This window comes from Schistocerca piceifrons, chromosome 7 (assembly GCF_021461385.2).
Source record: "Schistocerca piceifrons isolate TAMUIC-IGC-003096 chromosome 7, iqSchPice1.1, whole genome shotgun sequence".
Lineage (NCBI taxonomy): Eukaryota > Metazoa > Arthropoda > Insecta > Orthoptera > Acrididae > Schistocerca > Schistocerca piceifrons.
In genome coordinates this window covers 476,359,718-476,387,304 of record NC_060144.1, presented here as the reverse complement: position 1 = coordinate 476,387,304, position 27,587 = coordinate 476,359,718, and the positions used below count along the sequence as shown (strand labels likewise).

At 40.6% G+C, this 27,587-nt stretch overlaps 1 protein-coding gene across 7 annotated transcripts in view; it reads right to left on the bottom strand.

Moving 5' to 3' along the window:
- Nucleotides 1–27,587, bottom strand: part of LOC124805346 (gastrula zinc finger protein XlCGF17.1-like) — an 84,645-nt gene that overhangs the window by 25,515 nt on the left and 31,543 nt on the right. For 4 of the 7 annotated variants that reach the window (XM_047265867.1, XM_047265870.1, XM_047265866.1 and 1 more), the window contains 3 exons: nt 24,225–24,334; nt 17,016–17,059; nt 9,890–9,977 (listed from right to left, as the gene is read on the bottom strand). In XM_047265867.1, the coding sequence (XP_047121823.1) occupies nt 9,890–9,977; nt 17,016–17,059; nt 24,225–24,334 (242 nt within the window). Of the gene's footprint in view, nt 1–9,889; nt 9,978–12,709; nt 12,964–17,015; nt 17,060–24,224; nt 24,335–27,352; nt 27,469–27,587 lie in introns of those variants that run through there. The other 3 variants (XM_047265871.1, XM_047265872.1, XM_047265873.1) reach the window with 3 other exon arrangements.

The window sequence follows — 27,587 nt, the reverse complement described above, 5'->3', positions numbered from 1 at the left end:
AAGGTTTGATCCTGAAAGGTCGCCATGGAAGAGAAGAGCCCCCAGTCTGCTTTGGAGATGTCCCAACTAGTTGAGCACGGAGAGGGGGTATGATACAGGAGATGGATAACACACGGGAAGTGGTCGCTCGAATATGTATCAGAAAGTGCATACCACTCAAACCGGCGTGCAAGTTGGGTAGTACATATAGAGAGGTCTAAATGGGAATAGTTGTGAGATGTGTCCGAAAGAAAAGTAGGGGCGCCAGTACTGAGGCAGACAAGATCGAGCTGGTTGAAAAGGTCTGCTAACAGGGAGCCCCTCGGGCAGGATGCTGGAGAGCCCCAAAGGGGATGGTGGGCATTGAAGTCTCCAGTTAACAAAAATGGTGCAGGTAGCTGAGCAATAATTTGCATCATGTCTGCCCTGGTAACGGCAGACGACGATGGAGTGTAAACGGTACAAATGGAAAATGGAAAAGTGGGGAGAGTAATTCGGACGGCAACTGCCTGAAGGCCGGTGTGCAATGTGATGGGATCGTAGTAAATATCATCCTGGACCAGCAACATAACCGCTCCATGAGCCGGAATACCTGCCACAGAGGGTAGGTCAAAACGCACAGAGGTGTAGTGTGCCAAGGCAATTTGATCGCATGGGCGTAGCTTCGTTTCCTGGAGGGCTACGACGAGCAGACGGTGCAAGCGGAGCAGAAACTTCAAGTCCTCTCAGTTGGAGTGAATGCTGCGAATATTCCAGTGAATAAGTGCCATCGTGAAAAGAAAAAGAAAAAGAAAATGCAAGAAAGGGTCACCTCGAAGGCCGCTGAGGGCCTGGCTTCGAGCGAGCACTGCCGCCGCTATCAGTAGGCGGACAGTCATCGTCCATTGATTCTATAGGTTCATCGGCCATCTTGTTAAGATGGCCGGGAGGGGGAGCTTTCTCCGCCGGTGAACAGCCAGATGTTCGGCTACCAGCGGTGCGGCCAGGCGAAACGGATGACGGCCTGGGACGGCAACCGCTGGGTAGCGCAGGAGAAGAAACGCACCGTGGCGGAGAAGGAGAACTGTGCTTCCTTTGAGCCTTCTTGGAAGGTCGTTTAGTGGAAGTACTGGTCGATGGCTGGGAGTTCGAGGTACGTAGGAAGTCTGCACGGGACGGTTCCTTCTTGAAGGCCCGTGCATCTGACTTCTGGGTCTTCATCTTGGCAGAAGCTGATGAAGGTGCTTGTGTCTGACTGGCCGAACGGACGACCGTAGTGCTGAAAGTCAGATCGCATGTCTGCGTCGCCACCTCCCTGGTAGTCCGAGGAGAGGTGAGGACAGTGCTGTATTTCCCCGCTGGGAGCAGCATGGGCTTCCTACTTTCTCTTTGACCCAAATTTCCTGTATACAGCGTTCTTCCTTGTAGATGGGACGGTCGCAGGAGGACGCTGCATGGTCACCCTGACAGTTCACACAACGAGGAGACGGAGGTGGACAGTCACCCTCATGGGCATCCCTGCCACAAGTGACACATTTAGCCGCATTGGAACAAGACTGCCGAGTGTGATTAAAATGCTGACACTGGTAGCAGCGCGTAGGTGTCGGGACATAGGGGCGAACAGAATTAACCTCGTAGCCCACTTTGATGCGCGACGGCAGCTGAACACTATCAAAGGTCAAGAAAAGTGTCCGGGTCGGTACAAGGTCATTGTTGACCTTTTTCATGACCCTATGGACAGTCGTCACACCCTGCAAAGCGAGGAAAGACTGAATCTCCTCGTCAGTCAATCCGTCGAGTGACCTAGTATATACCACACCACGAGACAAATTCAAAGTGTGGTGAGCCTCCATCCGGACAGGGAACGTGTACAGGAGTGTGGCCCGAGGCAGTTTTTGTGCCTGAAAGGCGCTCTCAGTTTCTAGTAACAAGGTACTGTTACGCAACCTGGTACAAGATAGGGTTAGGTTAGTGTTGTTTAACGTCCCGTCGATAACGAGGTCATTAGAGACGGAGCGCAAGCTCGGGTTAGGGAAGGATGGGGAAGGAAATCGGCCGTGCCCTTTCAAAGGAACCGTCCCGGCATTTGCCTGAAATGATTTAGGGAAATCACGGAAAACCTAAATCAGGATGGCTGGAGACGGGATTGAACCGTCGTCCTGCCGAATGCGAGTCCAGTACAAGACTTGACAGATCCGGCTATGGCATCTACGCCCTTCTGGATAACTAAAGGATTGACAGAGGAAAAATCCTTTCTGTCCTCAGATCAAGAAACTACGAGGAACTGTGGGGCAGGCGGTAGTACTTTTGTCACTGGTGGCTGGTCAAGTTTCCGTTTTTGGGCAGAAGTCGAGAGAGAAGAAGAAGAGAAATCCATTGCGGAGGAATCCCCCACGATTGCCACCATCTCCGATGGCGCGCTCCTTCCTTGTGGGGACCCTCTCAGAGGGCACTCCCACCTGAGGTGAATGTTTACACCTCAGGTCACACCTCCCGAGAAACGGACGGAGGGACCAATCGGCATGGTCGGAAGGTGTCAGCTCAGACAATCACCCCTCCCTGGGCCTGGCCTTTACCAGGGGGTACGTGCGTGCCTTACTTGTCTACCCAGGGCAGGGAATTACGCGTTACCCTGTCACCGGCTACACGTGCGAACGCGTGGGTCGGCCTTCAGGCACGCACAGGGAGGAAGGAAGAAGAGGAAAAAGAAGGGAGAGAGGGAGAGAAAGGACAGACTGTCTCAAACGCCGAGGCGGAGACCAGAGAAGGCAAGGAGAAGAAGGCAAGGGAAAGAGTAAGTAAGACAGTGAGATGGAGAAGAACAAAGAAAGGAACCAACCAAAGGAAGGAAGAAACCAGAAGAAGTGAAAAACCAAAATGACCGCAAATATAGGTCGTGGAACCATCAGTCTCCGGACGCAGGCGCTAACTACCCCCTTGAGGGGGAGGGACTCCTTTTAGTCACCTCTTACAACAGGCAGGAATACCTTGGGTCTATTCTAACCCCCGGACCTGCAGGGGGTGGACAGACAGGTTGACTTCAGTACAGCCAAAAAAAAGAGCAAATAATCATGACCTGGAAGTGAGTCTTGCCTTTGGCAACCACCATGCAAACACAAATACAACAAGGGGCCGTATTTAAAGCAGAATGCAAGCCACTACAGTCAGTTTATCTCATTTTGCTGTGTTATGCTGCTACTGACACCAACAATAGAGAGTTATGGCCATGCTCTGAATTCTGGACTAGCATTATGGTGTATTGTGCCATTCACCATCTACGTTTGGCTGGACTATCTGCACACTGTTAATCAGAATGGACTTTGGGTTGTGAACTGGACTTGTAATTTTATGGTGTGAGTAATAACTGTGTGTCAGTAAGTGATTTGTGTTCTTTCTGTCATAACACAGAAACTGGCACAGCCTAATAATGGGAGTCAACTCAGGCATATGACCATATTGTTCAAGTGATCACTCAACAGATGGCTCAGCAAAAGAAACTGATGTAGGTGCAAGCACAGACCCACAGGGTGATCATGGCTCAAACGCAAATTATGATGCCCTGAATGAAATTTTCACTCTGCAGTAGAGTGCAAGCTGATATGAAACTTCCTGGCAGATTAAAACTGTGTGCCAGACTGAGACTCAAACTCAGGACCTTTTCCTTTCGCAGGCAAGTGCTCTACAATCTAAGCTACCCAAGCAGGACTCATGACTTGTCCTCACAGCTTTAATTCTGCCAGCACCTTGTCACTACCTTCCAAACTTCACAGAAGCTCTCCAACAGACCTTGCAGAACTAGCACTGCTGGAAGACAGGATATTGTGGAGACATGGCTTAGTCACAGCCTGGAGGATGTTTCCAGAATTAAATTTTCACACTGTGCACAGATATGAAACTTCCCGGTAGATTAGAAGGTAGGAGACAAGACTGCAAGGTAGGACATGAGGTACTGGCAGAATTAAAGCTTTGAGGATTGGTCTTCAGTCATGTTTGGGTAGCTCAGATGATATATCACTTGCCCACGGAAGGTAAAGGTCCTGAGTTTGAGTCTCAGTCTGGCACACAGTTTTAATCTGCCAGAAAGTTTCGTATTAGCACACACTCAACTGTAGAGTGAAAATTTCATTCTGAAACATCCCCCAGGCTGTGGATAAGCCACATCTCCACAATATCCTTTCTTCCAGAAGTTCTAGCTCCGCAAGGTCTCCGGGAGAGCTTCTGTGAGGTTTGAAAAGTAGGAGATGAGGTATTGGTGGAATTAAAGCAGTGAAGATGGGTTGTGAGTCATGCTTTGGTAGTTCAGATGGTACAGCACTTGCCTGCAAAAGGTAAAGGTTCCAAGTTCGAGTCTCGGTCTGGCACACAGTTTTAATCTGCCAGGAAGTTTCAGGATCCCCTGTTACAGCAACAGCAGCTGCAGTCACCATGCTTTCCTTCGTATGATGAAGCCACTGAGGAATGGGATTTGTATGAAAATCATATTCAGGACAACCGCACAACTTTTAAGGTAGGAGATCAAGTCATCAACAAATCACTTTTTCTCTCGTGTTGCAAATCTCAAATTATATACTTCTGGGTAAATTAGCACCATTGACAGAGCTTTCAGTGTTAGCTTTTTCTCAGTGCATATTGTTGGCACTATCATGTTGTTTCGGCATGGGTAGAATTTCATCAGTACATGAAGCTTCCTACCACTCGTATAGGGCGTGGGCAACGAAACACCATGGGCTCAGTAAAAAATCTCATTTTGTGATGGCCACACATAGAGAGTCTTACACAGAAGACATGGCGTGAAACATGATCATTCGATCAGCCCTGGATAAACAGTTCCAACACAATGCCCAGCCATTAGCTAACCCCATGTTAGAATAGGTGCTCACATTCACACAATCACATGGTGTTTTGAATGCAGTTAGAAATATGGGAGAACAATGCAGCAGTAAACCATGACACGGAAAAGCTGTATATGCGGGACCAGGATGATGAAATAACCACAATTCACTCTCGCCAGCAATGGTAGGTTGCAAAAACTCTGTACTGGTGGCGAACCTCCAAAACAAAGTCCAGAAACAGGGGCCCACTTCTGTCATGCTCTGATTGTTTTAAGAAACATTGTCAGGATGACTGCCCAGACAAATGGAACTTTTGCAACATTTGGGACCAACAGGGGCACATACCATCTGTCTGCAGAGTAAAAACGCACTGCCCCTTTTCCCCATCAAAGCACACCTATGGATGTTAGGAAGAATGAGTAAAGTAGACGATCACTGGCCAAGCTTTTTATTGACATTAGAATTAAGGAAAAGGCAATCCAATTACAGGTGGATGCTGGTGCTGTAGTCAGTTGAAGCAATTGGCCAACCAATGTCAGACTGGGATAACGAAAGATGACTCCCACACAGCGGCAAACTGTAAGTTTTGCCTTCTCAATCCAAGATCCTGTAAAAAGTGTTGAATAATGCCAATTTAAAGAACCAGACAAGTTATGCAATGCCTACCACCAAATTTTTGCTCCCAGATTCGAAAAAGCAAAGTTTTTCGAAGCTCACATAATGCTCAAGCAAACGGAGAAACAGCACTTTTATAGGGCTAGCCTGGTGCTGATGTCCCTTCAGGCCCAGGTAAAGGAGGAACTGACCAGTTGGCTCAGTCAAATGTTACAGAACTTATCACCACCAGCAAATGCGCCATGATGCTGGTTGTGGTCAAAAAACCATCCAGGAATTTATGGCTCTTTGGAGACTTCAAAGTGACTGTCAGCTCTCAAATGGAGGGGGACACAGATCCCATTCCTAGGCTGGAGGAATTTCTCACAAGATCAAGTCGGGATAGGCACTTCTCCAAAATCAACCCAGATGAGACACATCTACAGCTTCCCTTACACCAGGACTCTCCAAAAATTCTAGTCGTAAATCCATAGCCATAGCGTGGAGGCAGTACACAGTAAACCGTACACAGTAACAAAAATGCTGATGAATCATAACAGCCCATCACTTTTGCATCCAAGTCATCGAATGCTGTACAGCAGGGAAATTTGCAAATAGAGAAAGAAGAATTGGCAATCATGTTGACACTAAGGGAAAAAAACCAACTTGTTTATCTCTATGGAAATACCTTTCAACTCATCACTCACTACAAGCCACTGGTCGCACTGTTCAATCCGGATGGCAAGATTCTGGACAAAACTACTCACCTCCTCAAGACATGAGTTTTACTACCTACGGATTATGGCTCGGAGGAACCCTGACAGCAACATCACCATGTTGAATAATGCTTTACGTGCAGCCACAGGACAATGTGTTGCGACTCAAACTGTGCGCAATGAGCTGCATCATGCGCAACTTCACTCCCAACATCCTGGGTGATATCCATCTTTGCAGCCACAGCACCATGCAGTGCAGTACAGATGGGCCTAACAACATGCCGAAATAGACCACTCAGGATTGGCATCACATTCTCTCATTATATTCTCTCCATCGATGAGTGGCATACGCCTTCTACCAGACAATCATCGGAGACGTGTTTGGAGGAAACCCGGTTGGGCTGAAAGCCTTAGACACACTGTTCAGCGAGTGCAGCAAGGTCGAGGTTCCCTGATGTTTCGGGGTGGCATTATGTGGGGCCGACGTACGACATTGGCAGTCACGGAAGGCACCATAACGGCTGTACGATATATGAATGCCATACTCTAAATGATAGTGCAGCCAAACCGGCAGCATATTGGCGAGGCATTCATCTTCCTGGACGACAATTCATGCCCCCATCGTGCACATCTTGTGAATGACTTCCTTCAGGATAACGACATCGCTCCACTAGAGTGGCCAGCATGTTCTCCAGACATGAACACTATCGAACATGCCTGGGATACATTGAAAAGGGCTGTTTATGGACGACGTGACCCACCAACCACTCTGAGGGATCTATGCCGAATTGCTGCTGAGGAGCGGGACAATCTGGACCAACAGTGCCTTGATGAACTTGTGGATAGTATGCAATGACGAATACAGGCATGCATCAATGCAAGAGGGCATGCTACTGGGTATTAGAGGTACCGCTGTGTACAGCAATCTGGACCACCACCTCTGAAGGTTTGCTGGTTTTCCTGAGCAATAAAAAGGGTAGAAATGATGTTTATGTTGATCTCTATTCCAGTTTTCTGTACAGGTTCCGGAACTCTCAGAACTGAGACGATGCAAAACTTTTTTTATTGTGTGTATAGGTAACAACAGTCAACTGAAGATGTGCTACGTCTGTTCTTGAGTTTGTACAGGTCCACGCTGATGGGCAAGGAAAGTCCAGCTCCTTGACAGATGCCAAAACCAGAATCTCTTACATTTACCCTGCAGCCCGACCACTCGTCAGTGCTGCCATTCAGCAGGTACTGGACAGAAACACCAGTGTGGGCACAGGGGTAGGACAACAGTCACCCCGGCTCCTGGTCACCATCATTCATCAGTGGGGGCAGAAGGTCTTCATCCATGTGGGGGACCAGGAAGTCATCTGCCACACCATTCAACTTCACCTACGCCATGATGACATCCCTCAACAGACCCACCATTCCCACCTCCAGTCTCACAACCAGTATATGGCTCCCCTTCCACCTCAGCCCTTTCCACCTGGCCCCCACATATCTGGGATCTTTTATCATCCTCAATATCAACATGTCTCCTACAGACTTACACTGTCCTTTGTTTTCATCGACCAATGCTCATCCCCTTCTGGAGCCTCTATGGGACCTGCCAGGACCTGCCATCACTGTTCACTGACTCCCAGCAGCCGTCTTCCATCAGCCAGGTTGCTCCTGAGCAGCCTCAGGAACCGTCTTCGCTGGAGAGCCCCAAGACAGCGATGGCTCTGCCACCTTTCAGTGACCATGTCCCTGCACCCAGAGCTGCACCTCCTAGGAGCTGTCAGCAGTTCCACCCACACTACTTTCAGCCCTACAGTCTTACCCCAGCCAGCCAACAGCTATTGTGGGACATGGACGGTCGAGCATGACACCAGAATGCCGGAGAAAATCAACATTACCCACATCAGGAACCCATAGAACTTTGACTGCCACCAGGGCCCGGATAGCCCCCCCCCCCCCCCTCATGAAGGGATAGGGGTGGAAGGGTGTAGTTACTGCCACTCCACATCATAGCCAGATATGAGAAGCAAGGTAGCCTGAACAGAGGACCAACCATCGCAACGTGGAAGAGAGTCTCACCTTTAGCCACTACTACAGTCATGCATGTGCAAATATACCGAGCGAGGTGGCGCAGTGGTTAGCACACTGGACTCGCATTCGGGAGGACGATGGTTCAATCCCGCGTCCGGCCATCCTAATTTAGGTTTTCCGTGATTTCCCTAGATCACTCCAGGCAAATGCCGGGATGGTTCCTTTGAAAGGGCACGGCCGACTTCCTTCCCCATCCTTCCCTACTCCTAGCTTGTGCTCCATCTCTAATGACCTCGTTGTCGACGGGACGTTAAACACCAATATCCTCCTCCTCCTCCAGGTGCAAATACTATGAGCAGCCTTTTTTAAACAAGCATCCAGGTCACTGCTGCCAGTTTATCTCACTTAGCTGTGCTACGCTGCCACCGATGCCAACGATCGAGAGTTACAACAATGCTCCGAATTCTGGATTAGCATTTTGGTATATTGCTATCATTCATTGTCTACGCTTGGCCAGACTAATAGGACACTGTTTATTGGAATGGACTTTGACTTGTGAATTGGACTTGTATTTTCACGGTGTGATCAATAAACATGTCAGTAATTGATTCTGTATTCTTTCAATTATAGCAGATTTTCTTTCTTTTCAAAAATATGAAATTATATCAAAACTTTTATTACTAAAAATGTAAAAGTAGATCCAAAACTTAAAGACAGCTACATATAGATATGCACCTTTTTGCCTACTTCGTTTACTTTTGCTATTTGAATTTTATTTTCATCTTGCCTATCCATTTTTCCTGGAACCCCATTTTTATTTTTTCATTAATGCAGCATATTGATTTAGTAATTACTTTGATTATGTGTAGATTATTGAATAGTTTCTGGTATCTGTCCTAGAAATATCTTGATATTCCGCAGTACTCTGCTTCATTCTGTCACAGTGTGTATGCACACATGCAAAAGCAATGACCTATATAAAGGCAGAGACTTGTAATCTTGACCTCGTTAGCACTCAATCAATTAATTGGTGTCATAAGCTGTCCTTTGATGTGTTCTGAAACTTCTTCACAGCTATATATGATGGTGGTCTTGATTTACAATGCCAGTGGTATAGCAGTGAACATTTTACATGATGATATGGGTATACCAGCAAAGATGCAAAATTTGTTACATAGTGTTTCCTCAGTTCAGTAATAAAAGAACATTTGGTTTCGATCCTTCTCATGGCGTCCTTATTCATAATTTCTGATATTCTCTCCAGCCAATCAAGCACACCCACATATCTTCTACTAACTTTAATAATTTCTGTTAAGGAAAACTCGGAAAAAGACTGTAGGTGCATAATGAATACTCAACAATGTCCCACCTGAGAACTATTTCATACACATAATTTATAAATTTTCTTAGTAAACTGTAACATAGCATTTGAATTACCTATGGCAAGTTTATATGATCATTTTATAAATATCTGAATGGTTTCAGCAAGTTTTCTGATCAGTTACAATGGCACTACTGATGTGTTATTGATGCTACATTCAAACAATAAAAGGTATCAGTTGCTAAGTAAAAGTTTTTTCAGGAGAAGTATGTTCTCTTGTTTAGTCTTTTCCGTCTTAACATAATCAAGAGCACTAAAAATTTAGAAATAGCTACTAAAATCTGAGTCAAGAGGGAAATTAGTGTACTGAAGAATTAAATGAGCAACCAGACTTGTTTTTCCTTTTTTTTCAGAATATGTCAAACATTTTGTATCACAAATATTCTCACCGCAAAGATCTGTTGCGTTCGCCACTGCTCCCTTTCTTGCCCTCAGCATTCTCCTGCACAAAATATCCCTGTGCTTCCATTTCATTTCCTGTGTGAGAAATAAAAAAAATTGTATCTGTTTTAGGTGTATAAAATACAAACAATGTTATACAAAAAGTGTTGAAACATACAACCCAACTAAGATCAAACACCACACAATTACACAAAACATATGCTGTATGTAGCTAAATCAACAGCACCCTTCTTCAATGTCATATAAGGTCCCTCCTCAATCTTTTTTTATGGAACTCACTGGTCAACTGAGGGAATCTATTTCATACCTTTAAAGGTATGATGATGCTAGGATCTACTTATAAATTGGGAGCATTTAAAACAGCATAGCTTTTGTGACAAATGCTTCATTATTAACAGCATATGAATCTATTACTACAACTCAGTATATTGTGAGGGGAAAATCAGCAAGTTAAAATACCCATTATGGCAGTTAGTCTATAGGTGTTTTATGAAAGTTCTGGTGGAATGTAAATGCTTTTAGATTTTTCCAGTGAATGATCCTCTGTAATCCAAAAGTAATTACTTTATAGATAGTAATTCTGTAACAATATACCTACTTGTTCATGATATTTTATTATTCAAACAGTGCCGGCAGAGGGAACACCTACCTGCAATAAAAATTCAAGGAACAATGCTACCACAGATCATATACACAAAATTTGTAATACCGTGGAACATGTCAGTATACTGTCAGAGAAAGAGATCAACCATTTGGCCACCACAGCTGGATAAATGTCTTCTCTGGACTTTTCCATGTATCATGGTCTTTACCATTGTTCATCCATGTTGCTCATGTTGGTTTTCTAAGATCAACCACCATTTTTTACTACACCATCATTGCCATCTCTTCACCTTTTGTATTCCAGCACAAAATTTCCTTAGTCCATTTACGGTCGATTCATGTCATCAGGCCTCACTAACTCCATCTCTTTTAGTTCAATTATAATTATGTATTCCACTCCCCTGTTCCCTGACCCATTTGTTTGCTTTCCTTTTCTCATAGTAATTCTTACAACGCATCTCTCCATTACCTGTTGAGCAACCAATAGTTGCTCATGCGTTTTGCATTTCCGCTCCATGTCTCACTGTGTCAAAAGTGGCATGTACAATGAATGTAAGTTAACCATTTCAGACACACTGGAAGTTTCATTTTGAAAACTTAATTTACCAAAAGAATTTATATACATATGCCACTACAGGAGCTGTATTCTTTAAATAATCAACAAGTCTGAATCGTTAAGTCTTGTACAAGCCTGCTATGACAACGGTTATACATTTAAATGGCAGCTGTACATGTTACAAGTAAGCACCTGAAAACTGCAAATTGCCAAAATCAGCTGACTGTATGAAGTAAAAGACTGTGCTCATAATACAGTTAAACTGGAAAATGGTAATAGCCTTTAATAGAAGAAGTTACTAATAATGATCTCTATTACTTTAGTTTTGAATATCTGGGAATTTCCAATCTCCTATCTGATGTAGTAGAAGTATAAGGTGTTAAAAGTCTTTTGCACCAGAATAAAAATTTCCAATCTGGACAATAGAAAGTGATGCATAGTCTATTTGGAGGAGTCATAAAGTTAATATAAATAGGTTTAAAACAAATTACAGTCACCCATTTTTGACAATTCCTTCAACTCCCTACGATATCTTAACCACTGATTATCATCAATCTATAAAGAAATGCACAGGATGTGACGTTTCTAAACCATTTTCATACTGCAAATTATCATAATAAAGTCATCAGAATAAAACTATATACAAAACTTGATATGAACATACTCAAGGGAGGTGTATCACATTAAAATAAGCAATAATTGACCATCCTGGAAAATGATTGTTACATAGTCATGTACAAAGGTACTTAGCCAAACAGCAAAAAATTTTGCAGCTACTGAGAAGCAACAGAATAGAAAATCTCAAATGGAATGAGGCATCTATTAAAGAGAAGACATGAGTTTCAAACCAATGGTAATAGGAACTTGACAGAACATGGTGAATTGAGCAAAATTATTTTGCTTTTAGATCCAAAACATCATGATGTACATGAGTGTCCATTTACCAGTGCTGTTCAAATGAAACTGTGAATGGCAATACACATAACAACTGCAGAACAAACACAAATGTCGCAGCATTGACTAAATTTGCCAATGATGATACCTTTCAAATAATAAAGGAAAGCATGTATGGCACAAAAAATTCATTTCGGTCAGTTGTAATTAGACTAATCTTGTGATAACTGTTGATGCAATACCACACACAACTTATAACGACAACAAAAGTTAAAGATGCAACAAAAGTTAGAGATGTTTCGGTTGTCTGTTCAGTAATTATTCTACTGTTTTAAATTATATCACTGCACTGTAATCAGATAAGATGTTTTGTAAATCTAATTGTACATTATAGTCAGAGAGGCCATTCACTTCTACATAAACACTTATACCACTAAGTGGTCACCTAATAAATGTTTTCTATTAGTGTACTGCTGTCTTGTGTAATTCTGGTGTACTTAACAACAAAACACATGTTGTACGTGTTATGCAACATTCCCAAGTCATCCCTTTTATTTGAATCTTTCAGAAAATTAATATTAAGATCGCCACAGAATATATTTACTTTCTTTTGTCTGCAGGTGACATAATAATGACTCAACAAATATGTGAAAGTTTGCCAGTAAGGATCCACAAGGGATGATCGAAAAGTAATGCACAATGATTTTATTATCAATAAGTTTAATAGGTAACAAAAAATTATAAATGAACTTACATGTTTTACCTACTTTTCTACATATCACCAACATTGTGGTACCAGTTTCAATATGCCCTGTCCATAAAAGTCTGTCTGGTTGAAGTATAGCCATCTGCAGACTGCCGATTTTGCTTCCGCATCTGCTGCACAGTGTTGTTGATCCATAAATCTCTTCATTGGACGAAACAGATGAAAATCTGATGGTGCAGGGTCCAGACTGTATGGTGGATGCTGGAGTACCTCCCACCCAAATTTGACAATTTGCTCACAAAGAGGAGCGGCAAGATGGGGAGGGGGGGGGGGGGGGCGTGCATTGTCATAAAGAAGTTTCATCATCAGCTTTAACATTGTGGCATTTGTCATGAAAGACATGATGCAACATAACAAGAATTTTAATGTAGGCTGCAGGATTCACAGCGGTCCCGTGTTCGGCAAAGACCACCAACAACACATCGTGCATATCCCAGAACACTGTCACAAGCACTTTCCTAGCAGACTGAGTCCCTTTGAATCTTTTTCGCCCTGAGGAACCACAATAGCCAATGCCCTTGCCACAGCGGTCACACCAATTCCTGTCAGGTCACCAAAGTTAAGCACTATCAGGCTGGGCTAGCACTTGGGTGGGTGACCATCCAGTATGCCAAGCGTTGTTGACAAACAGGGTGTACTCTTGCCTTGTGAGGCAAACTGAGGAGCTACTTGATTGAGGAATAGTGACTCCAGTCTCGTAAGCTGACAGCTGGCTGGGAGAGCAGTGTGCTGACCACATGCCCCTCTGTATCCGCATCCAATGAGGCCTGTGAGCTGAGGATGACACAGCAGCCGGTCGGTACTGTTGAGCCTTCATGACCTGTTTGAGCAGAGTTTAGTTTTAATTTAGTGTTTTTTTTTTGTTTTGTTTTTTTTTCTGGGGAACTAGCATGTTTCCCCTCCATAGAGTTCTGCTTGGTTTCGGGCGTATAGTGGTACGTCCACAACCCATCACCAGTGGCGACTGCTTTCAGGGAGTCATGCCCTTCTGCGGCATATTGCGTTAAATGATCCAGGCTTGTCATCATTTACTAGCCCTTGTTGTTGCCTGTCAGGTTCTTAGGCACCCAGCGAGCACTAACTTTACAAAATTCCAGTATTTCATGAACAATATTACACATGGCACTATAGGAAATTTTGAAGTCCTGCAATAAAGTTCGCAGTTGCGCATGCCAGTCACTCAAAATTGTTGCTTCAATGGCTCTAAAAATCTGCAGGGTTGCAGCTGTTACTGGCCGTCAGGAATATGGCAAATCACTAAGGTTCACATGGCCGTCTTGGAACCATGCACACCACCTAGAGACATTGTTATGGTCCATACAGTCATCCCCATACACACATCACACATTCATAATCCCTAAACATATCACACATTCCCTTGTAAAACTCACTTGGATCAGGCCATTTGGCCCACAAACATGGAACTACACTTTATTGCTCTTCACAAGTTGATGACAGTAACATACGCACCATGTTTGTTTCATAGTTCAGGCTTTTATTTCTAAAGCTGCACCTGAAAACAAAATACCCTTTGCAGTGCAAACTTCAAATTCTATTGTCACAAAATTTCAACATTAAAGCTGCAATACTATGGGAGAAAAAAAGTATTGTACATTAGTTTCCGATCCTCCCTTGTACAATTATAAATGACTTTTCGGTAGCAGCTACCAGGGATATTTACGAGAGGGCATGAAAATGACCCACCCATCATTGTAATGCACAAATGGAGACTGGAAACTGTCACTTTGAACAGTTGCTACAAACTTAGCAGTCGCTGCTCTGCCTAAGTTATTTAAAGGTGACGAAATCTGTCAACTCAGAGATTTACTAGACATGGAGACTGTGTATCCTTGGCTTCCTCCAACAGCTGAAGTAACTCACACAGGCAGTTGTATGGGAAAACACAGTTTAATTCAATCTCTGAACCATGCTGCACCTTCGATTTTTCCTGCACACAAACCACTACCTAATCTGAAAGAAGCATTAAAGGATATCAAAAATCTTTGGACATGCAGTCGGATACTTATCTTCTGATCCACATGAACTAGTATGCATACATATACTAGGTCTAGGGAACTCATACCAGTTAGAAACCAAAGATGCTAAATACAGAGGTCGGCAGGGTTTGGTAAGACATGACAATACTGTAAAGTGACAAAGATGTTGAAGAACTTGAGAGAAGATCATTAATTTCTGAAAAAGTCACAGCTCAATAGCTCTTGGAAAATAAACTGGTAATAAACCTAAAAGAAGACTATGTAACCACTATTCAGAAACAAAAAGAGGGCTGGGCAAATGGATTTAGAGGTGAGTGAAACAATGCTGGAAGAAGTAGAATCCACTTGATTCTTAGGTATCACCAATGATGATGAGCTGAAATGGAAGCAGAAATTTAATTTTGTCTGTATGAAACTAATCTCCCTCATATTCATAATGAAGCAGCTATCACAGTATACAGACAGCTTCTGTATACCACACTCTTCGCATCACATCTGCGGCAGTGTAGGGAAACTCAAACAATCAAGAAACAAAAAGAGGGTTCATATTATGGAAAGAAGCAATAAGGTTCATTTTAAGACAAAATACTTCTGAAACATGCAGAAACTTCCTCAAAAATCAAGGCCTCTTAACTTTCACATCTTTGTACACATGTAAGAGAACAATACATGTCACAAAAGATAGAGTACAGTGGATTATAAATGCTAGTGTACACACCCACAACACATAAAGGAACAATGATATAAAAAGCATACACCACCGACTGACAGCACTAGAAAAAGGACCTCAGTACTAAGGCATCAAATTACTAAGCAGTCTGCCTAAAAATCTGCATTATGATGCACAAGACACTAAATTTCCAAAGAAACTCAAACACTATCTAGTGGAAAAGAAATTTTTACAGTGTTGAAGAGCACACATCACATTAAATTTGTATACATTGTTCTTTATAATCAGTGATGTTAGAATGTAAGCAAAATTGTTACAAAGTAAGTGATAGTTTTTCTGTTTGTGACATGCCCTATATTATACGTACAATTATTGTGCACAATGTAATCCTACAGCAGAAAAGAAGATTCCACTCGGTTCTTCATTTGTGTGGTCATATTGTCCATAGTTTTTCTGTTTGTGACATGCCCTATATTATACGTACAATTATTGTGCACAATGTAATCCTACAGTAGAAAAGAAGATTCCACTCAGTTCTTCATTTGTGGGGTCATATTGTCTATAGTTGCTTTAGATTTATTGAGAGCAGACTCTCAACAATTCAGTTCTATTCAATTATAGGGCACAAGTCCTCAACTTGGTTCACTATTAAAAGCCTTCAGCTATTACCATAGCTTATTCAAAATGTATGTTGCAGAGATCTGCGTTTGAGCAACATTTAAGGATGTGCTTCCAACACGTTTTCACTGAAAGGGCGCTGTATTCTTTTTAAAAGTTATCTACCCTGAATATTAGTAAACAGATATACTGTGATGTTAATGTAAGAATCCCCCACTTGTTACATAAACATCTACACGAAATTCACAAATGAACATTACTACAGCCCTAATGGCTTGCTCCTGGGCTAAAAATATCATTTGTTTCTGCCTCAAGTTACCCTCACCTCATACATAATGACAGTATCCAAACGACCATTTCTTCTGAAGAGGAAAGGATAGCTGCTATCTGACAATACCTAGGTGACATTGCTTTCTCCACAAGTTCAATTATATTCTCTCTTGATGTGACTGCATTGTCGTTTTTATCTGCTTCTGGGTGCAATTACTAAAAAGGATTTTTAGCTGTATGTTATCACACATTAAATGGTGATATAATCTGTTATAGGATGGTGGAATCAATTTGAGTTTGTTTTATGATAAGTGTAACAATAAATACACTGTCTCTCAGTGGTTTCCCTCTATCATGCTCTTCCCAAGCATCCTCGAGCCTCCAGCATCTACCCCTACCTTGCACATTGAACAATATTCCCCTGTGTCTCTGGAACATTGGGCAACTATGACTGCTTGCATGTAGGTAATCCTGCTCTTATGCTGTACTGCTGTCCTCTACCCCTTCTGTTCCTTTCCTTGTGTTCCTCTTTATGGCCCATCAACTCTCTCGTTCAAAATGATGCCCCCCCCCCCTCCCTCTCTCTCACCCTCTCTCTCACCCCCTTCCTCCCCTCGGTTGTGTGTGTGTGTGTGTGTGTGTGTGTGTGTGTGTGTTTTCAATAATATTATATTGAGATATTGCACATTTGAACATGGCTTTCAATGCACTAATATTACTGATTAAGTGCGGATAATACCTTTTACATGACCAGTACTGTCATCCTTCTGTTCTGAAATGTCTCTGAAAGTAAGAAAACTTTTAATTACTAATTTATATAGATACTGTGATATTTAAAATTTAGCACACAAAATTTTCAAATATAGCACTCCTTAAAAGCCGAAAAAGTATTAAAAACTTGGAAAGTAACAATGCAAATTAGCTCCACTCACTTTAATACAGAAAAAAATGAATGGTAGTTCCTCGTAACAAATCCCTACATAAATCTAAGATGTAATTTTATGTAAACAAGAACTAAACTAGTGATAATCAGTAACTACAAAAAAAACTAATGGTCAGAATTTAATTCATTACAGAGATGTATGCAAACATGAGAGAAATTATCATCATTCTGTGACTACCACAATATACCATTAAATGTTAATGAAACATCCTCTTAAATATTAGGGTACACCATACATGATACTGCAGTCTTCCAGCCATCTCTTTGCTGCAACTAGATTCCACAAATGATAATGGAGGCCTATGAAGTGTATAGCTTCAAAGACAAATTTAGATGAATGAATTTTGGACTAATAGAACTTAGTGTGTTGCACTGGGTAGCAGATGTTCATTAGAAATGAAAAATAACATTGTGTGTACCCCAAGTAACTAATAGATCCTTTATCAGGGAGGAGAGAGGCACAGGCTGGGGAATGTAAAAAAGAAAAGACAGGCCACTCAAACCCTACCAGAGATCAAAGTATTGCAAGGATGATGGTACACAAAGATCTTAGTTTACACTCCTAACAACTATAGGTGGGTTCGTTTTATCCTACAGTCAGTGACATGCCCTTACTTTTTAACTTTCCCCAACCCATCTCTCTCTCCTCCCTGACTAAGGAATTATTTTCAATCCAAAAGCTAAGCCTGTGTATCTGTCTATCAGCAACTGAAATTCTGTCTCCCGAAAGTGGGCACTGAATGGACTTCGGTCTCAAAATTCTATAAGAGTGTCACATACAGTGGCATGTACATTCAACTCCCCTTGCACAAGCCACAATTCTCATCCCATTGAAACAAACAAAACTAGAACCATGCATTCCTAATAATGAACACTTTTTTCTTTCCACATGTTTCTTTTGAAACCAGTTATCCATATTACATATATGTGTATATGTCCTAGTCCATCAAAATTTTATTCAGGCCATATTTCACGCAAATGCATTATTGAGTTGATAATTTTCATTGTGATGATTATAGAGGTGTATTTAGTTTTCTGGAAACCATATTAATTAAAAGTAATGGATGACTGAAATTACTACTTTAGCATGTAGTACGAGATTCTGGCTGAGCTTATCAGTAGTTTTAGAAATGTTGACACCTACCATTAAATTACTGTGATTTGTTTTAATTTCCTGGAAACTAATTAACCAAAAAGATATTTGGTATTACAGTTCAGAAACACTCAAAATTACTGTTCCCTTTTGTGCCATTATACCTGTTTAATTCCCAAGTTTACCATTGTAATTTTGTTGCCCAAATTATTCTGGGCAGCATAACATCCATCATTAATTAATTAATCTGCTAACATCATGTAGTAAAGTTGGTGCCTAGAAAGTACCCTATTGACTTTTTGATGCACGTTCATGATCATTAGATCAAGCTAGCCAGTTTAAGATATAAAAGTCTTACGGCTGTCACATATTGATCAATTAACATTTCAGTGTCATTTCTCTTATTAATAACGTGGCTGTGTGAAATAATTGTATGAACTTGTTTGGTTGTCGTGTGTATGAGCTGTGTTTACCAGACTGCAATTCATATATGAATTTTGACTTGGGCCACACTGAAAATTTATATTCAGTTTTAATAATAAGTAGTGCTCAACTGACCGTGTTTCTATAAACTATCATTTATGAAAGGAGGAAGTGCATGACGAATGTAATCACTGAACCTGTCACTGGATATGTAGGCTAGCCTGGTTTTGCCTGAACATGTAGCTCATCCACTCGAGTAAAGACTAAGTCTGGCTTTGGCGGTTAGAGAGAGTGGTTCTTTGTGTGTGTGTGTGTGTGGGGGGGGGGGGGGGGGTGTATGGTGTTCATTCTGATGAAAAAGGCCTGTTTGGCCAAAAGCTTAGATTGACAACCTTTCTGTTGTTCCTATCGGCGACTCAGCACCTCTGCCTTCCTACCCAAAAATCTTCCGTCTGCTCTTGCTCTTATATTGTGACGTTTGTGCTGAAGTATGAATGTGCTAACATCTTCATGTCAGTATCCTCCACCCAGTAGTAAAGTTCATGCAATTAGGAAACTGGCCATCATCCAACAGGTCAATTGAAGTTAATAAATGTGTGACCAAGTGAAACTAAAAAACAGTTCTGTTGTGTGCAGTGTTGTATAACATAGTTCAATATCCAAAAAGTTTTCAGTCTGGAAACAACAAACCGGAGGTGTTACCAAGAAGACAAGGCTCAAACCAGGTTAGTACCATCACCCCGTACCCTTGCTGAATCTCCCTCCCAGCTAGTCAGCCATCCTTACCTTCAACCCTCCCTCCCTCCCCCTCCCACAGTCTGCCCAATACAACCCATCTAAATACATACTCCGAAAACCACTGTATGGTGCATGATGGAGTGTAGAGTGTACCATGACCAGTACCAACAAATAGAGCAAGAGAAAAACAACTGCCTATATGCCTTCTAAATGAGCCCCAATTTCTCGAATCTTATCTTCATGATCCTCACATACAATATGTGTTGGTGGCACCAGAATTGTTTGGCAGACAGTTTCAAATCCCGGTTCTCTGAATTTTCTCAGTACTGTTTCTTGAAAAGAAGGTATCCTTCCCTCCAGGTATTTCCATTTGAGTTCCCAAAGCATCTCTGTACACTTACATATTGTTTGAACTTACTGATAAATCTAGCAGCCTGCTTTTGAGATGCTTCAATGTATTCCTTCAATCGGACCAGGTACAGATCCCAAACACTCAAGCAGTACTCACGAATAGGTCACACCAGTGCCCTATATGCAGTCTTCTTTACAAGTGAACCATTCTTTCTTAAAATTCTCCTGATAAACCAAAGCTGACAGTTTATCTTCCTTACCACAGTTCTCACATGCTGATTCCATTTCACATCGCTTTGCAACGTTACGCCCAGATATTTAAGTAATTTGACAGTGCCAAGCAGGACACTAGTAATCCTGTAACTGAAGATTACAGATTTGTTCTTCCCGCTCATCCGCATTAACTTATGTTTTTCCACATTTAGAGCTAGCTGCCATTCATCATACCAACTAGAAATTTTGTCTCAGTCATCTTGTATCTTCCTACAATCACTCAACTTTGACACCTTACTGTACACCACAGCATCTTCAGCAAAAAACTGGAGACTGCTGACTACCCTTTCTGCCACACAATTTATGTATATAAATAACAACAGCAGTCCTAGCACACTTCCCTGATGATACCCTTGTCTCTCATGAACATTCGTCATCGAGGACAATGTACTGGGTTCTATTACTTAATAAATCTTTGAGCTACTCTCATATCTGTGAACTTATTCGATACACCCGTACCTTCATTAACAGCCTGCGATAGGGCAATGTGTCAAATGCTTTCTGGAAATCTAGAAATATGGAATCTGCCTGTTGCCCTTCATCCATCGTTCACAGTACGTCATGTGAGAAAAGGGCAAACTGAGTGTTGCTTTCTAAAACCATGCTGACACTTGGACAAAGTCTCAAGAAAGTTTATTATATTCAAACTGTGGCAAACTGAAGTTAGGGATATTGGTCTGTAATTAGGGATATTGGTCTGTGATTTTGCAGGTTCATTCTCTTACTCTTCTTATGTACTGGAGTCATCTGTACTTTTTTCCAGTAGTTTGGGATGTTATGCTGAGTGAGAGATTAACAATAAATGCAAGTTAGGTAAGGGGCCAATGGCACAGAGGAGTACTCTTTGTAAAACCAAATTGGGATTCCATCCAGACCTGGTAATCTATTTGCTTTCAAAACTTTCAGTTGTTTCTCTATAGCAGGGATCCTTATTACTATGTCGTCCACACGGGAGTCTGTCCGATGGTCAAATGACAGTACATTTGCACGATTCTCGTGTGTGAATGATTTCTTCAGAGCGAAATTTGAAACTTCAGCTTTTGTTTTGCTATCTTCAACTGTCATACCAGACTTGTCAACAAGGAAATGATAATTAAATCGAAACCCTTAGCTGCTGACAGGTGTTGTTGATATACATCAATGGGGACAGCTGAAAATGTTTGCCCTGACCAGCACTCGAACCCGGGATCTCCTGCTTACATGGCATACGCTGTATCCATCTGAGCCACCAAGGGCACAGAGAATAGTGCGACTACAGGGACTTATTCCTTGCATGCTTCCCATGAGACCCACATTGCCAACTGTCCACAACCTACATTTGTATTGTTCCTAATACTACAAATGTATGTTGTGGACAGTTGGGAATGTGTGTGTAACAGGAAGCGTGTGAGGGTAAGTCCCTGCAGTCGCACTATCCTCTGTGCCCTTGGTGGCTCAGATGGATAGAGCGTCTGCCATGTAAGCAGGAGATCCCGGGTTCGAGTCCCAGTCGGGGCACACATTTTTAGCTGTCCCCATTGATGTATATCAACAACACCTGTCAGCAGCTAAGGGTTTCGATTTAATTATCATTTCATTCTAGAGAAGCTGCACGGTCATCAATGGTATCTGTTCTTTCAGGAACAGATACCATCTTCATATTGTCAACAAGGGACTGAATGGAAGCCTTCATCTCAGTTATGCTGTACTACCAACACATTGTAATTCCACAACAGTTCAGCTATGCAAAAAAGTGTGTATGTGTGTGTGTGTGTGTGTGTGGGGGGGGGGGGGGGGGGGGGGGGCTTTCTGTACTTGCTAGGCTCTGAAACAGAGCACTGTTCAAAAGCTTAGCAATATTTTCAGTCTCACTTACGTGCCTATTTGGCACTCAATGCTTCAATTATACAATGATTTCTTACTTTTACTACATGCCTCGGCAGAATTTCTATTTGGAAAGATGAATAGCAACTTGCTTTGAATATGAATAAATGTAGGTTTGTGTGTATGGAATCAAACAATTTCTGTGTAATGTTCAAACACATTCTTATCAATTAAATATCTATGCATAACATTGTGAAATGATGTGTAATGGAATGAGCATATAAGGTCAGTTGTAGAGGAGCTAAAATGCAGACTACAGTTATTGGGAGGGTTCTGCAAAAGTGAAGCACACCTTTAAAGGAGACCACACATAGAACAGTCATGCAATTCATCTTTTTGTATCGCTCATGTGTTTTGGATCCGCTCCATGTTGAGTTAAAGAAAGAAATCAAAGTAATTCAGAGATTTATTACTGGTTGAGTCGATCAGTATGATTGTATTACAGACCTGTGAGCTCAGATGGGATCACTTCGTGGAAGAAAGTGATCTTTTTGTGGAATGTTATTGAGAAAGTTTAAAGGGCTGGCATTTATGAGACTGTAGAATGATTCTGTTACCTCTAAGGGGTATGTTAAATAAGGACCATAAGGTCAAAATTAGGACGAATACAGAGGCATGTATACCATCATTTTTTACTAGCTTTTTCTAGATCCATGAATGGAACAAGAAAGGGAATGGCAAGAAATGGTACAAAGTACCCTTGACATTGCATTGTACAACAGCTAGCAGAGTGATGTATACAAATGTGAATCATCAGATCATCACAGATGAACACAAGTGTCATAATGATAGTTACTTCTGTAACACGACGAGACTGCGTCACAAGACTCACTGTTTGTATTGCAAGAAAAACTTGTCTCTTATGGTCTTTCAACAACCCAAATATTGTAGGATCAGGTTGATCATCATTAGCACTGCATTTCACAAATTTTTGAAACTTTATATTTTAAATAAGCACAGAGAATTAACTGTCTACACTGTTCCTCTCACTACACTTTCATTTTGTGGTGTGTAGGGACAGCGCTGCCACCTACCCTCTCTCTTTTCAAATATGAAAGAGCAGTCGTCAGCGGTGTATCAGGTTCAGTCTTCTTTATGAGCCCTTGTAAATCATGCTCAATGAGGCAAAAATTAATGTAACAAATTCTGGTAGCAAGTAATCCTTTTTTTTATTATTTCAAAACTGTACGGAACACCATGTAGTGCTGAATTCAAGACCTTATTCTAAATTGATAATCCTGAGAAGACATTTCTTGCTTATGCAATGTACAATCAACTATTTCTTTCAGAACCTGATTATTTAACAACTGATACAAAATTACTACACATTGTACTGGAGGGAAAAACGTCCCTGTGCTTTGAAATGCATCACAACAACAAATCAGCAGTACATAATCTGGTTAAGGACCATATTCTCATAATGTACAAATATGCTGCATGTAAATGTGTTGCTATGTCTATCAAATAAATATACGACACAAGCAGCTGCAAACAGGAATTTTTGCAGAATTGCTACCAAATGCATTATACGCTACGGCCAAAAAGTTAAAACATGCTCAGAAATCTCTAATTCTCCCCAAAACACAGACGCAAGCATGCACACAACCCCACAAAACACACACACACACACACACACACACACACACACACACACACACACACAGAGAGAGAGAGAGAGAGAGAGAGAGAGAAAATCAAAAATAAACATTACATGATAAGAAATAAAAACTATACTTGTGAGCACTATTATAAAGGTATTTGAAACTTGAGTGTTGTGAGTACAAATATTTTATTCCTGCACTAGACTTTCAATCACACACTTCATTTACTAACATTTGATGTGATTATTTAGCTAATTTTAAGTAAAAGCTATAACTAAACTACACAAAAACTACATCACAGATGAGTTCAAAAGCTATCTGGAATTGTAACATTCATTGGTTGTAGGAGATCTTATACAATGAAACAATCTGTATTGCTTCTTGAGATCTGCCACAGCAAAAGCGTTTACATGACTCTATTGCTTAAGACAAAGAGGTAAAAATGGTTTAAAAGATAGAAAGATTTTCATGCCACAGCTAAACCAATGAATATGAAAAATGTTTTACAAACAGAAGCACAAATCACACTGAAAAGTTCTGAAAATGAACAGTATGTTTTAATTAATTATATAGTACTGTTTAGATAATACTGTTTAGAAACAAAAATACATATGTAAGAGGACATTCACTATTTTTTTTTTAAAAAAAAAGAATAACTCTTACTCATCATATGTAGCCTCCACTTTAAAAGGAATGTAATCTTCAAATGTCATCTCGTCAAACTCTTCATCCGGATCACCATTTCCATGGTCTCCGTGATCAACATTAGGCTCCTGAAATAATGAATAACTTTCAGCTGAATAAGTTAAAATGACAAGGAAAGTCTGTTGTTCAGCCAATACAGCACAAACGAGTGATAAACAACTTTTATTTGCATTTCTAAAATTAGATACCATTTTTCTCCCTCTTTCAAAGGCTTGGCCAGCAACAAAAGTAATGGTTGTACGATTTCATTACACACAATAGACGAGCTTTGAAAATGAACTGATGCCTTCCACACCCAATAAACCTATCTATTTTGTATAGTCTGTTCCTTTAGATTCAACAATTGACTAATGAGTATCTTCTTCAAATCTGACTGTACTTCTCCTAAAGATGTTCAGTGTAAAGGTTGTCCAAAAACTGCAGCCACAGATGAAAATAGAAAGAAATTGCATAACATGCTACCAGATAATAGGTATTAAAATGTGCAAAAAACATTTGCTGTCATTGGCATATCAAAATAAAGAGAATGATGCATTCTGCAAAAGAATTAACAATGAGAAAGGTTTGTGAAATATAAGCATGTAGACCAAAATCAAATTCCAAAATGAATTTCTCAGCAAGATTTGAATTACCTTAACAAGAACACAAGTGATTTGTGCATGAATATTTTACTGAGGATGAGACTTCGATCCACCACTTCATGCAAAAGAGTAATTAAAGCCAGAGGCTTTGTACTAAAAAAGGAAAATGCAACTTTATCTACCATAAAGTTATGGGCAGAAGAGGCCTGGTTCGGACAAAAAAAAATTCTTTCATTAGGATAACACAATCACTACAAAAATTTTTGACAGGGGGAAACTGTAGAAGTCAAAAATACAAACTGCTGGAATATCCAACCTGTTAACGTTATTTGACACCTGTCTTCCATATGTAATGGAATTTATGAATCAAAAAGTTTTGAGCCCAATAAAAAAATTATGGTAATCAGACAAGGGGATTTTGCAGGCCTTCTAGAAATGCACTTTTGGGATGGAGTTTGGTCATTGCAACAAAGTGAATTTTTTTAAATTGGAAAAACGTAGTGTTTCTCTGCCATATTAATAAATTTTGTCCATGACTTCATACCACATCACATTATTTGAAGAAACATAAAACACAACTAAGTAAGCTGTTGGAATTCAAAATCCTTTCAAACCTCTAGGGAATACATACTTACAGAAATGAGTTGTTGTAAATACATATATTTATTCTGATATAGTATGCAGTTTGCAATTAATGAAAGTTATGAGTCCAATATCACCACTGCATTTATTTTGCCCAGTGTCAGTAATGACAAAAAGGGAGATATATAAAGCTATACTGTTGGTACAATGGGTTCTGTGACAAGACTGGAATGAATAACCCCATTGGATTACACATACAAAATTTTTTCCCATATAATTTAAGAAATCAAAAACATTCTGGAACCACAACTTGTAGAATACCGAGGAGGATTCCACTTATACAAAAATTGCCCACAAAGAATTCTCAGCTTGAAATAACTTATGGAATATTACAAGTACAGAAATAAAGAGCTGTGTATTCCATTCATATATTTCAAAAAAGCCTATTATAGTATCCATACACATACACTTTTAAAAATCCTCAGATCATGTGGTCTTCATACCAAATTAATAGAAATTATCGAACTAACTGTAAAAAACACACATTCCAAGGTAAAGTTGAAGGGAAAAAAAATTTCTAAAGTTTTCACAATACATACTGATGTTAGAAAAATTGGTGGATTAACCCCATTGCTTTTTGGTGCAGCTCTCAATTACATTATGAAAATTTGGCAAAAGGAAAACCCATCTAAAGTCATAATTAGAGCCAAAGACTCAATAAGAACAAGCTGCTTGGGTTTTGTAGACAATTTTGGTCTCTCTTAGGTCTTGATGTAAAAGCACAAGCCCAGACCATGTCTCCAAAAAATATCTTAAAACAGGATTACAAGATTCGAGAAAACTGAGATCATTCTCACGAAATCCATAAAAATAGCTAACATCTTCATAAACAACCAAAAAATTAACATAGTTCTGCAGTATAAATATCCTGGAGAAATCATCAAATTTATGTCAAAAAGAAACATAGATAAATAGAACCAACAAAATAAAGAGAGATCAGTTTCCAACCTTGGCAATGAATAATAATAAATGCTTCTCTATTGACACTAAGATCCTACACTATAAAACTGTAACTCTTCTAGGAGTCACTTATGCATGCAAAACCAGTTCCAAACTAAAAATGAAAGAACACTGATCACCTCTCGAAAATGAAAGAAGAATCATCAGAACTAGTGTAAATAAAAAATACCAGATCAAAGAATTCAAGACTCATGCCCAATGAAACTGTCTATTGAGAGAGACCCATCACCAGCATAATGAAAAAGAAAAGAATCTCTCCTCCCTTCCAGATCTTGCAAATGAAAACGAACAGGATTTTACAACTTGTGATGAGAAAGAAGACAGGATGCCAATGGATCTGAGAAATTCACCTAGACCTTAAGGTAGTTCCATATAATAGATGCAATTTTCAGTGGAAATGATGCATAGAAGGAATGCAGAGATTTCAGACAAATAAGGAAAATTACGATCAAAAATAAAAAAAGCTGTATTGGGCACGCTTGAAGAACCAAACAGTACAAATCAAGATAATAACAACAATATAGCCACAAAATCATGTTTATATGGGATATAAGTTACAGCAACTGCTGAAGAAGCATATAGCTTTTCATTACAATGATTTTTTTTTTTAAATATTCATGCACTGTAAACAGATGTACTGTAGAGCACAGAGTACAGGGGATTCAAAAGTCCATTAACATTTGAAATTTCAATACTTCATGGAATAATATAAGTAGAAGGTAAAATAGGCACACATGCTCGAAATGATATGGGGTCTTATTGAAACCAAAAAACAGGCACGAAATGGCCGACAGATAGCACTTAATGTGATGCAAAAGCAATAATTAGCATAATAGTGGATTTTTATCAAGACAATGTTCTTTATAACAAATGCTCAACATGTCGGCCATCAATCAACAATACCTGTAGTTGTGGGACACTGTTGTGAGCAGCATTGTACTGCAGGTACAGTGAGAAAATGCTGTCCAATGTTATCTTTTAGCACCCCTAAGAAGCCTGGATGATAGTGGCTTCAGCTAAGATCTCAACCAATCATCACATGGCAAAGGTCTGTGGACCTGGAAGGCCAAGCACGACTGACGTGGAGGCTCAGCACATAATTTTCACCATACAATGTGCACAAGAGATCTTGCACAAA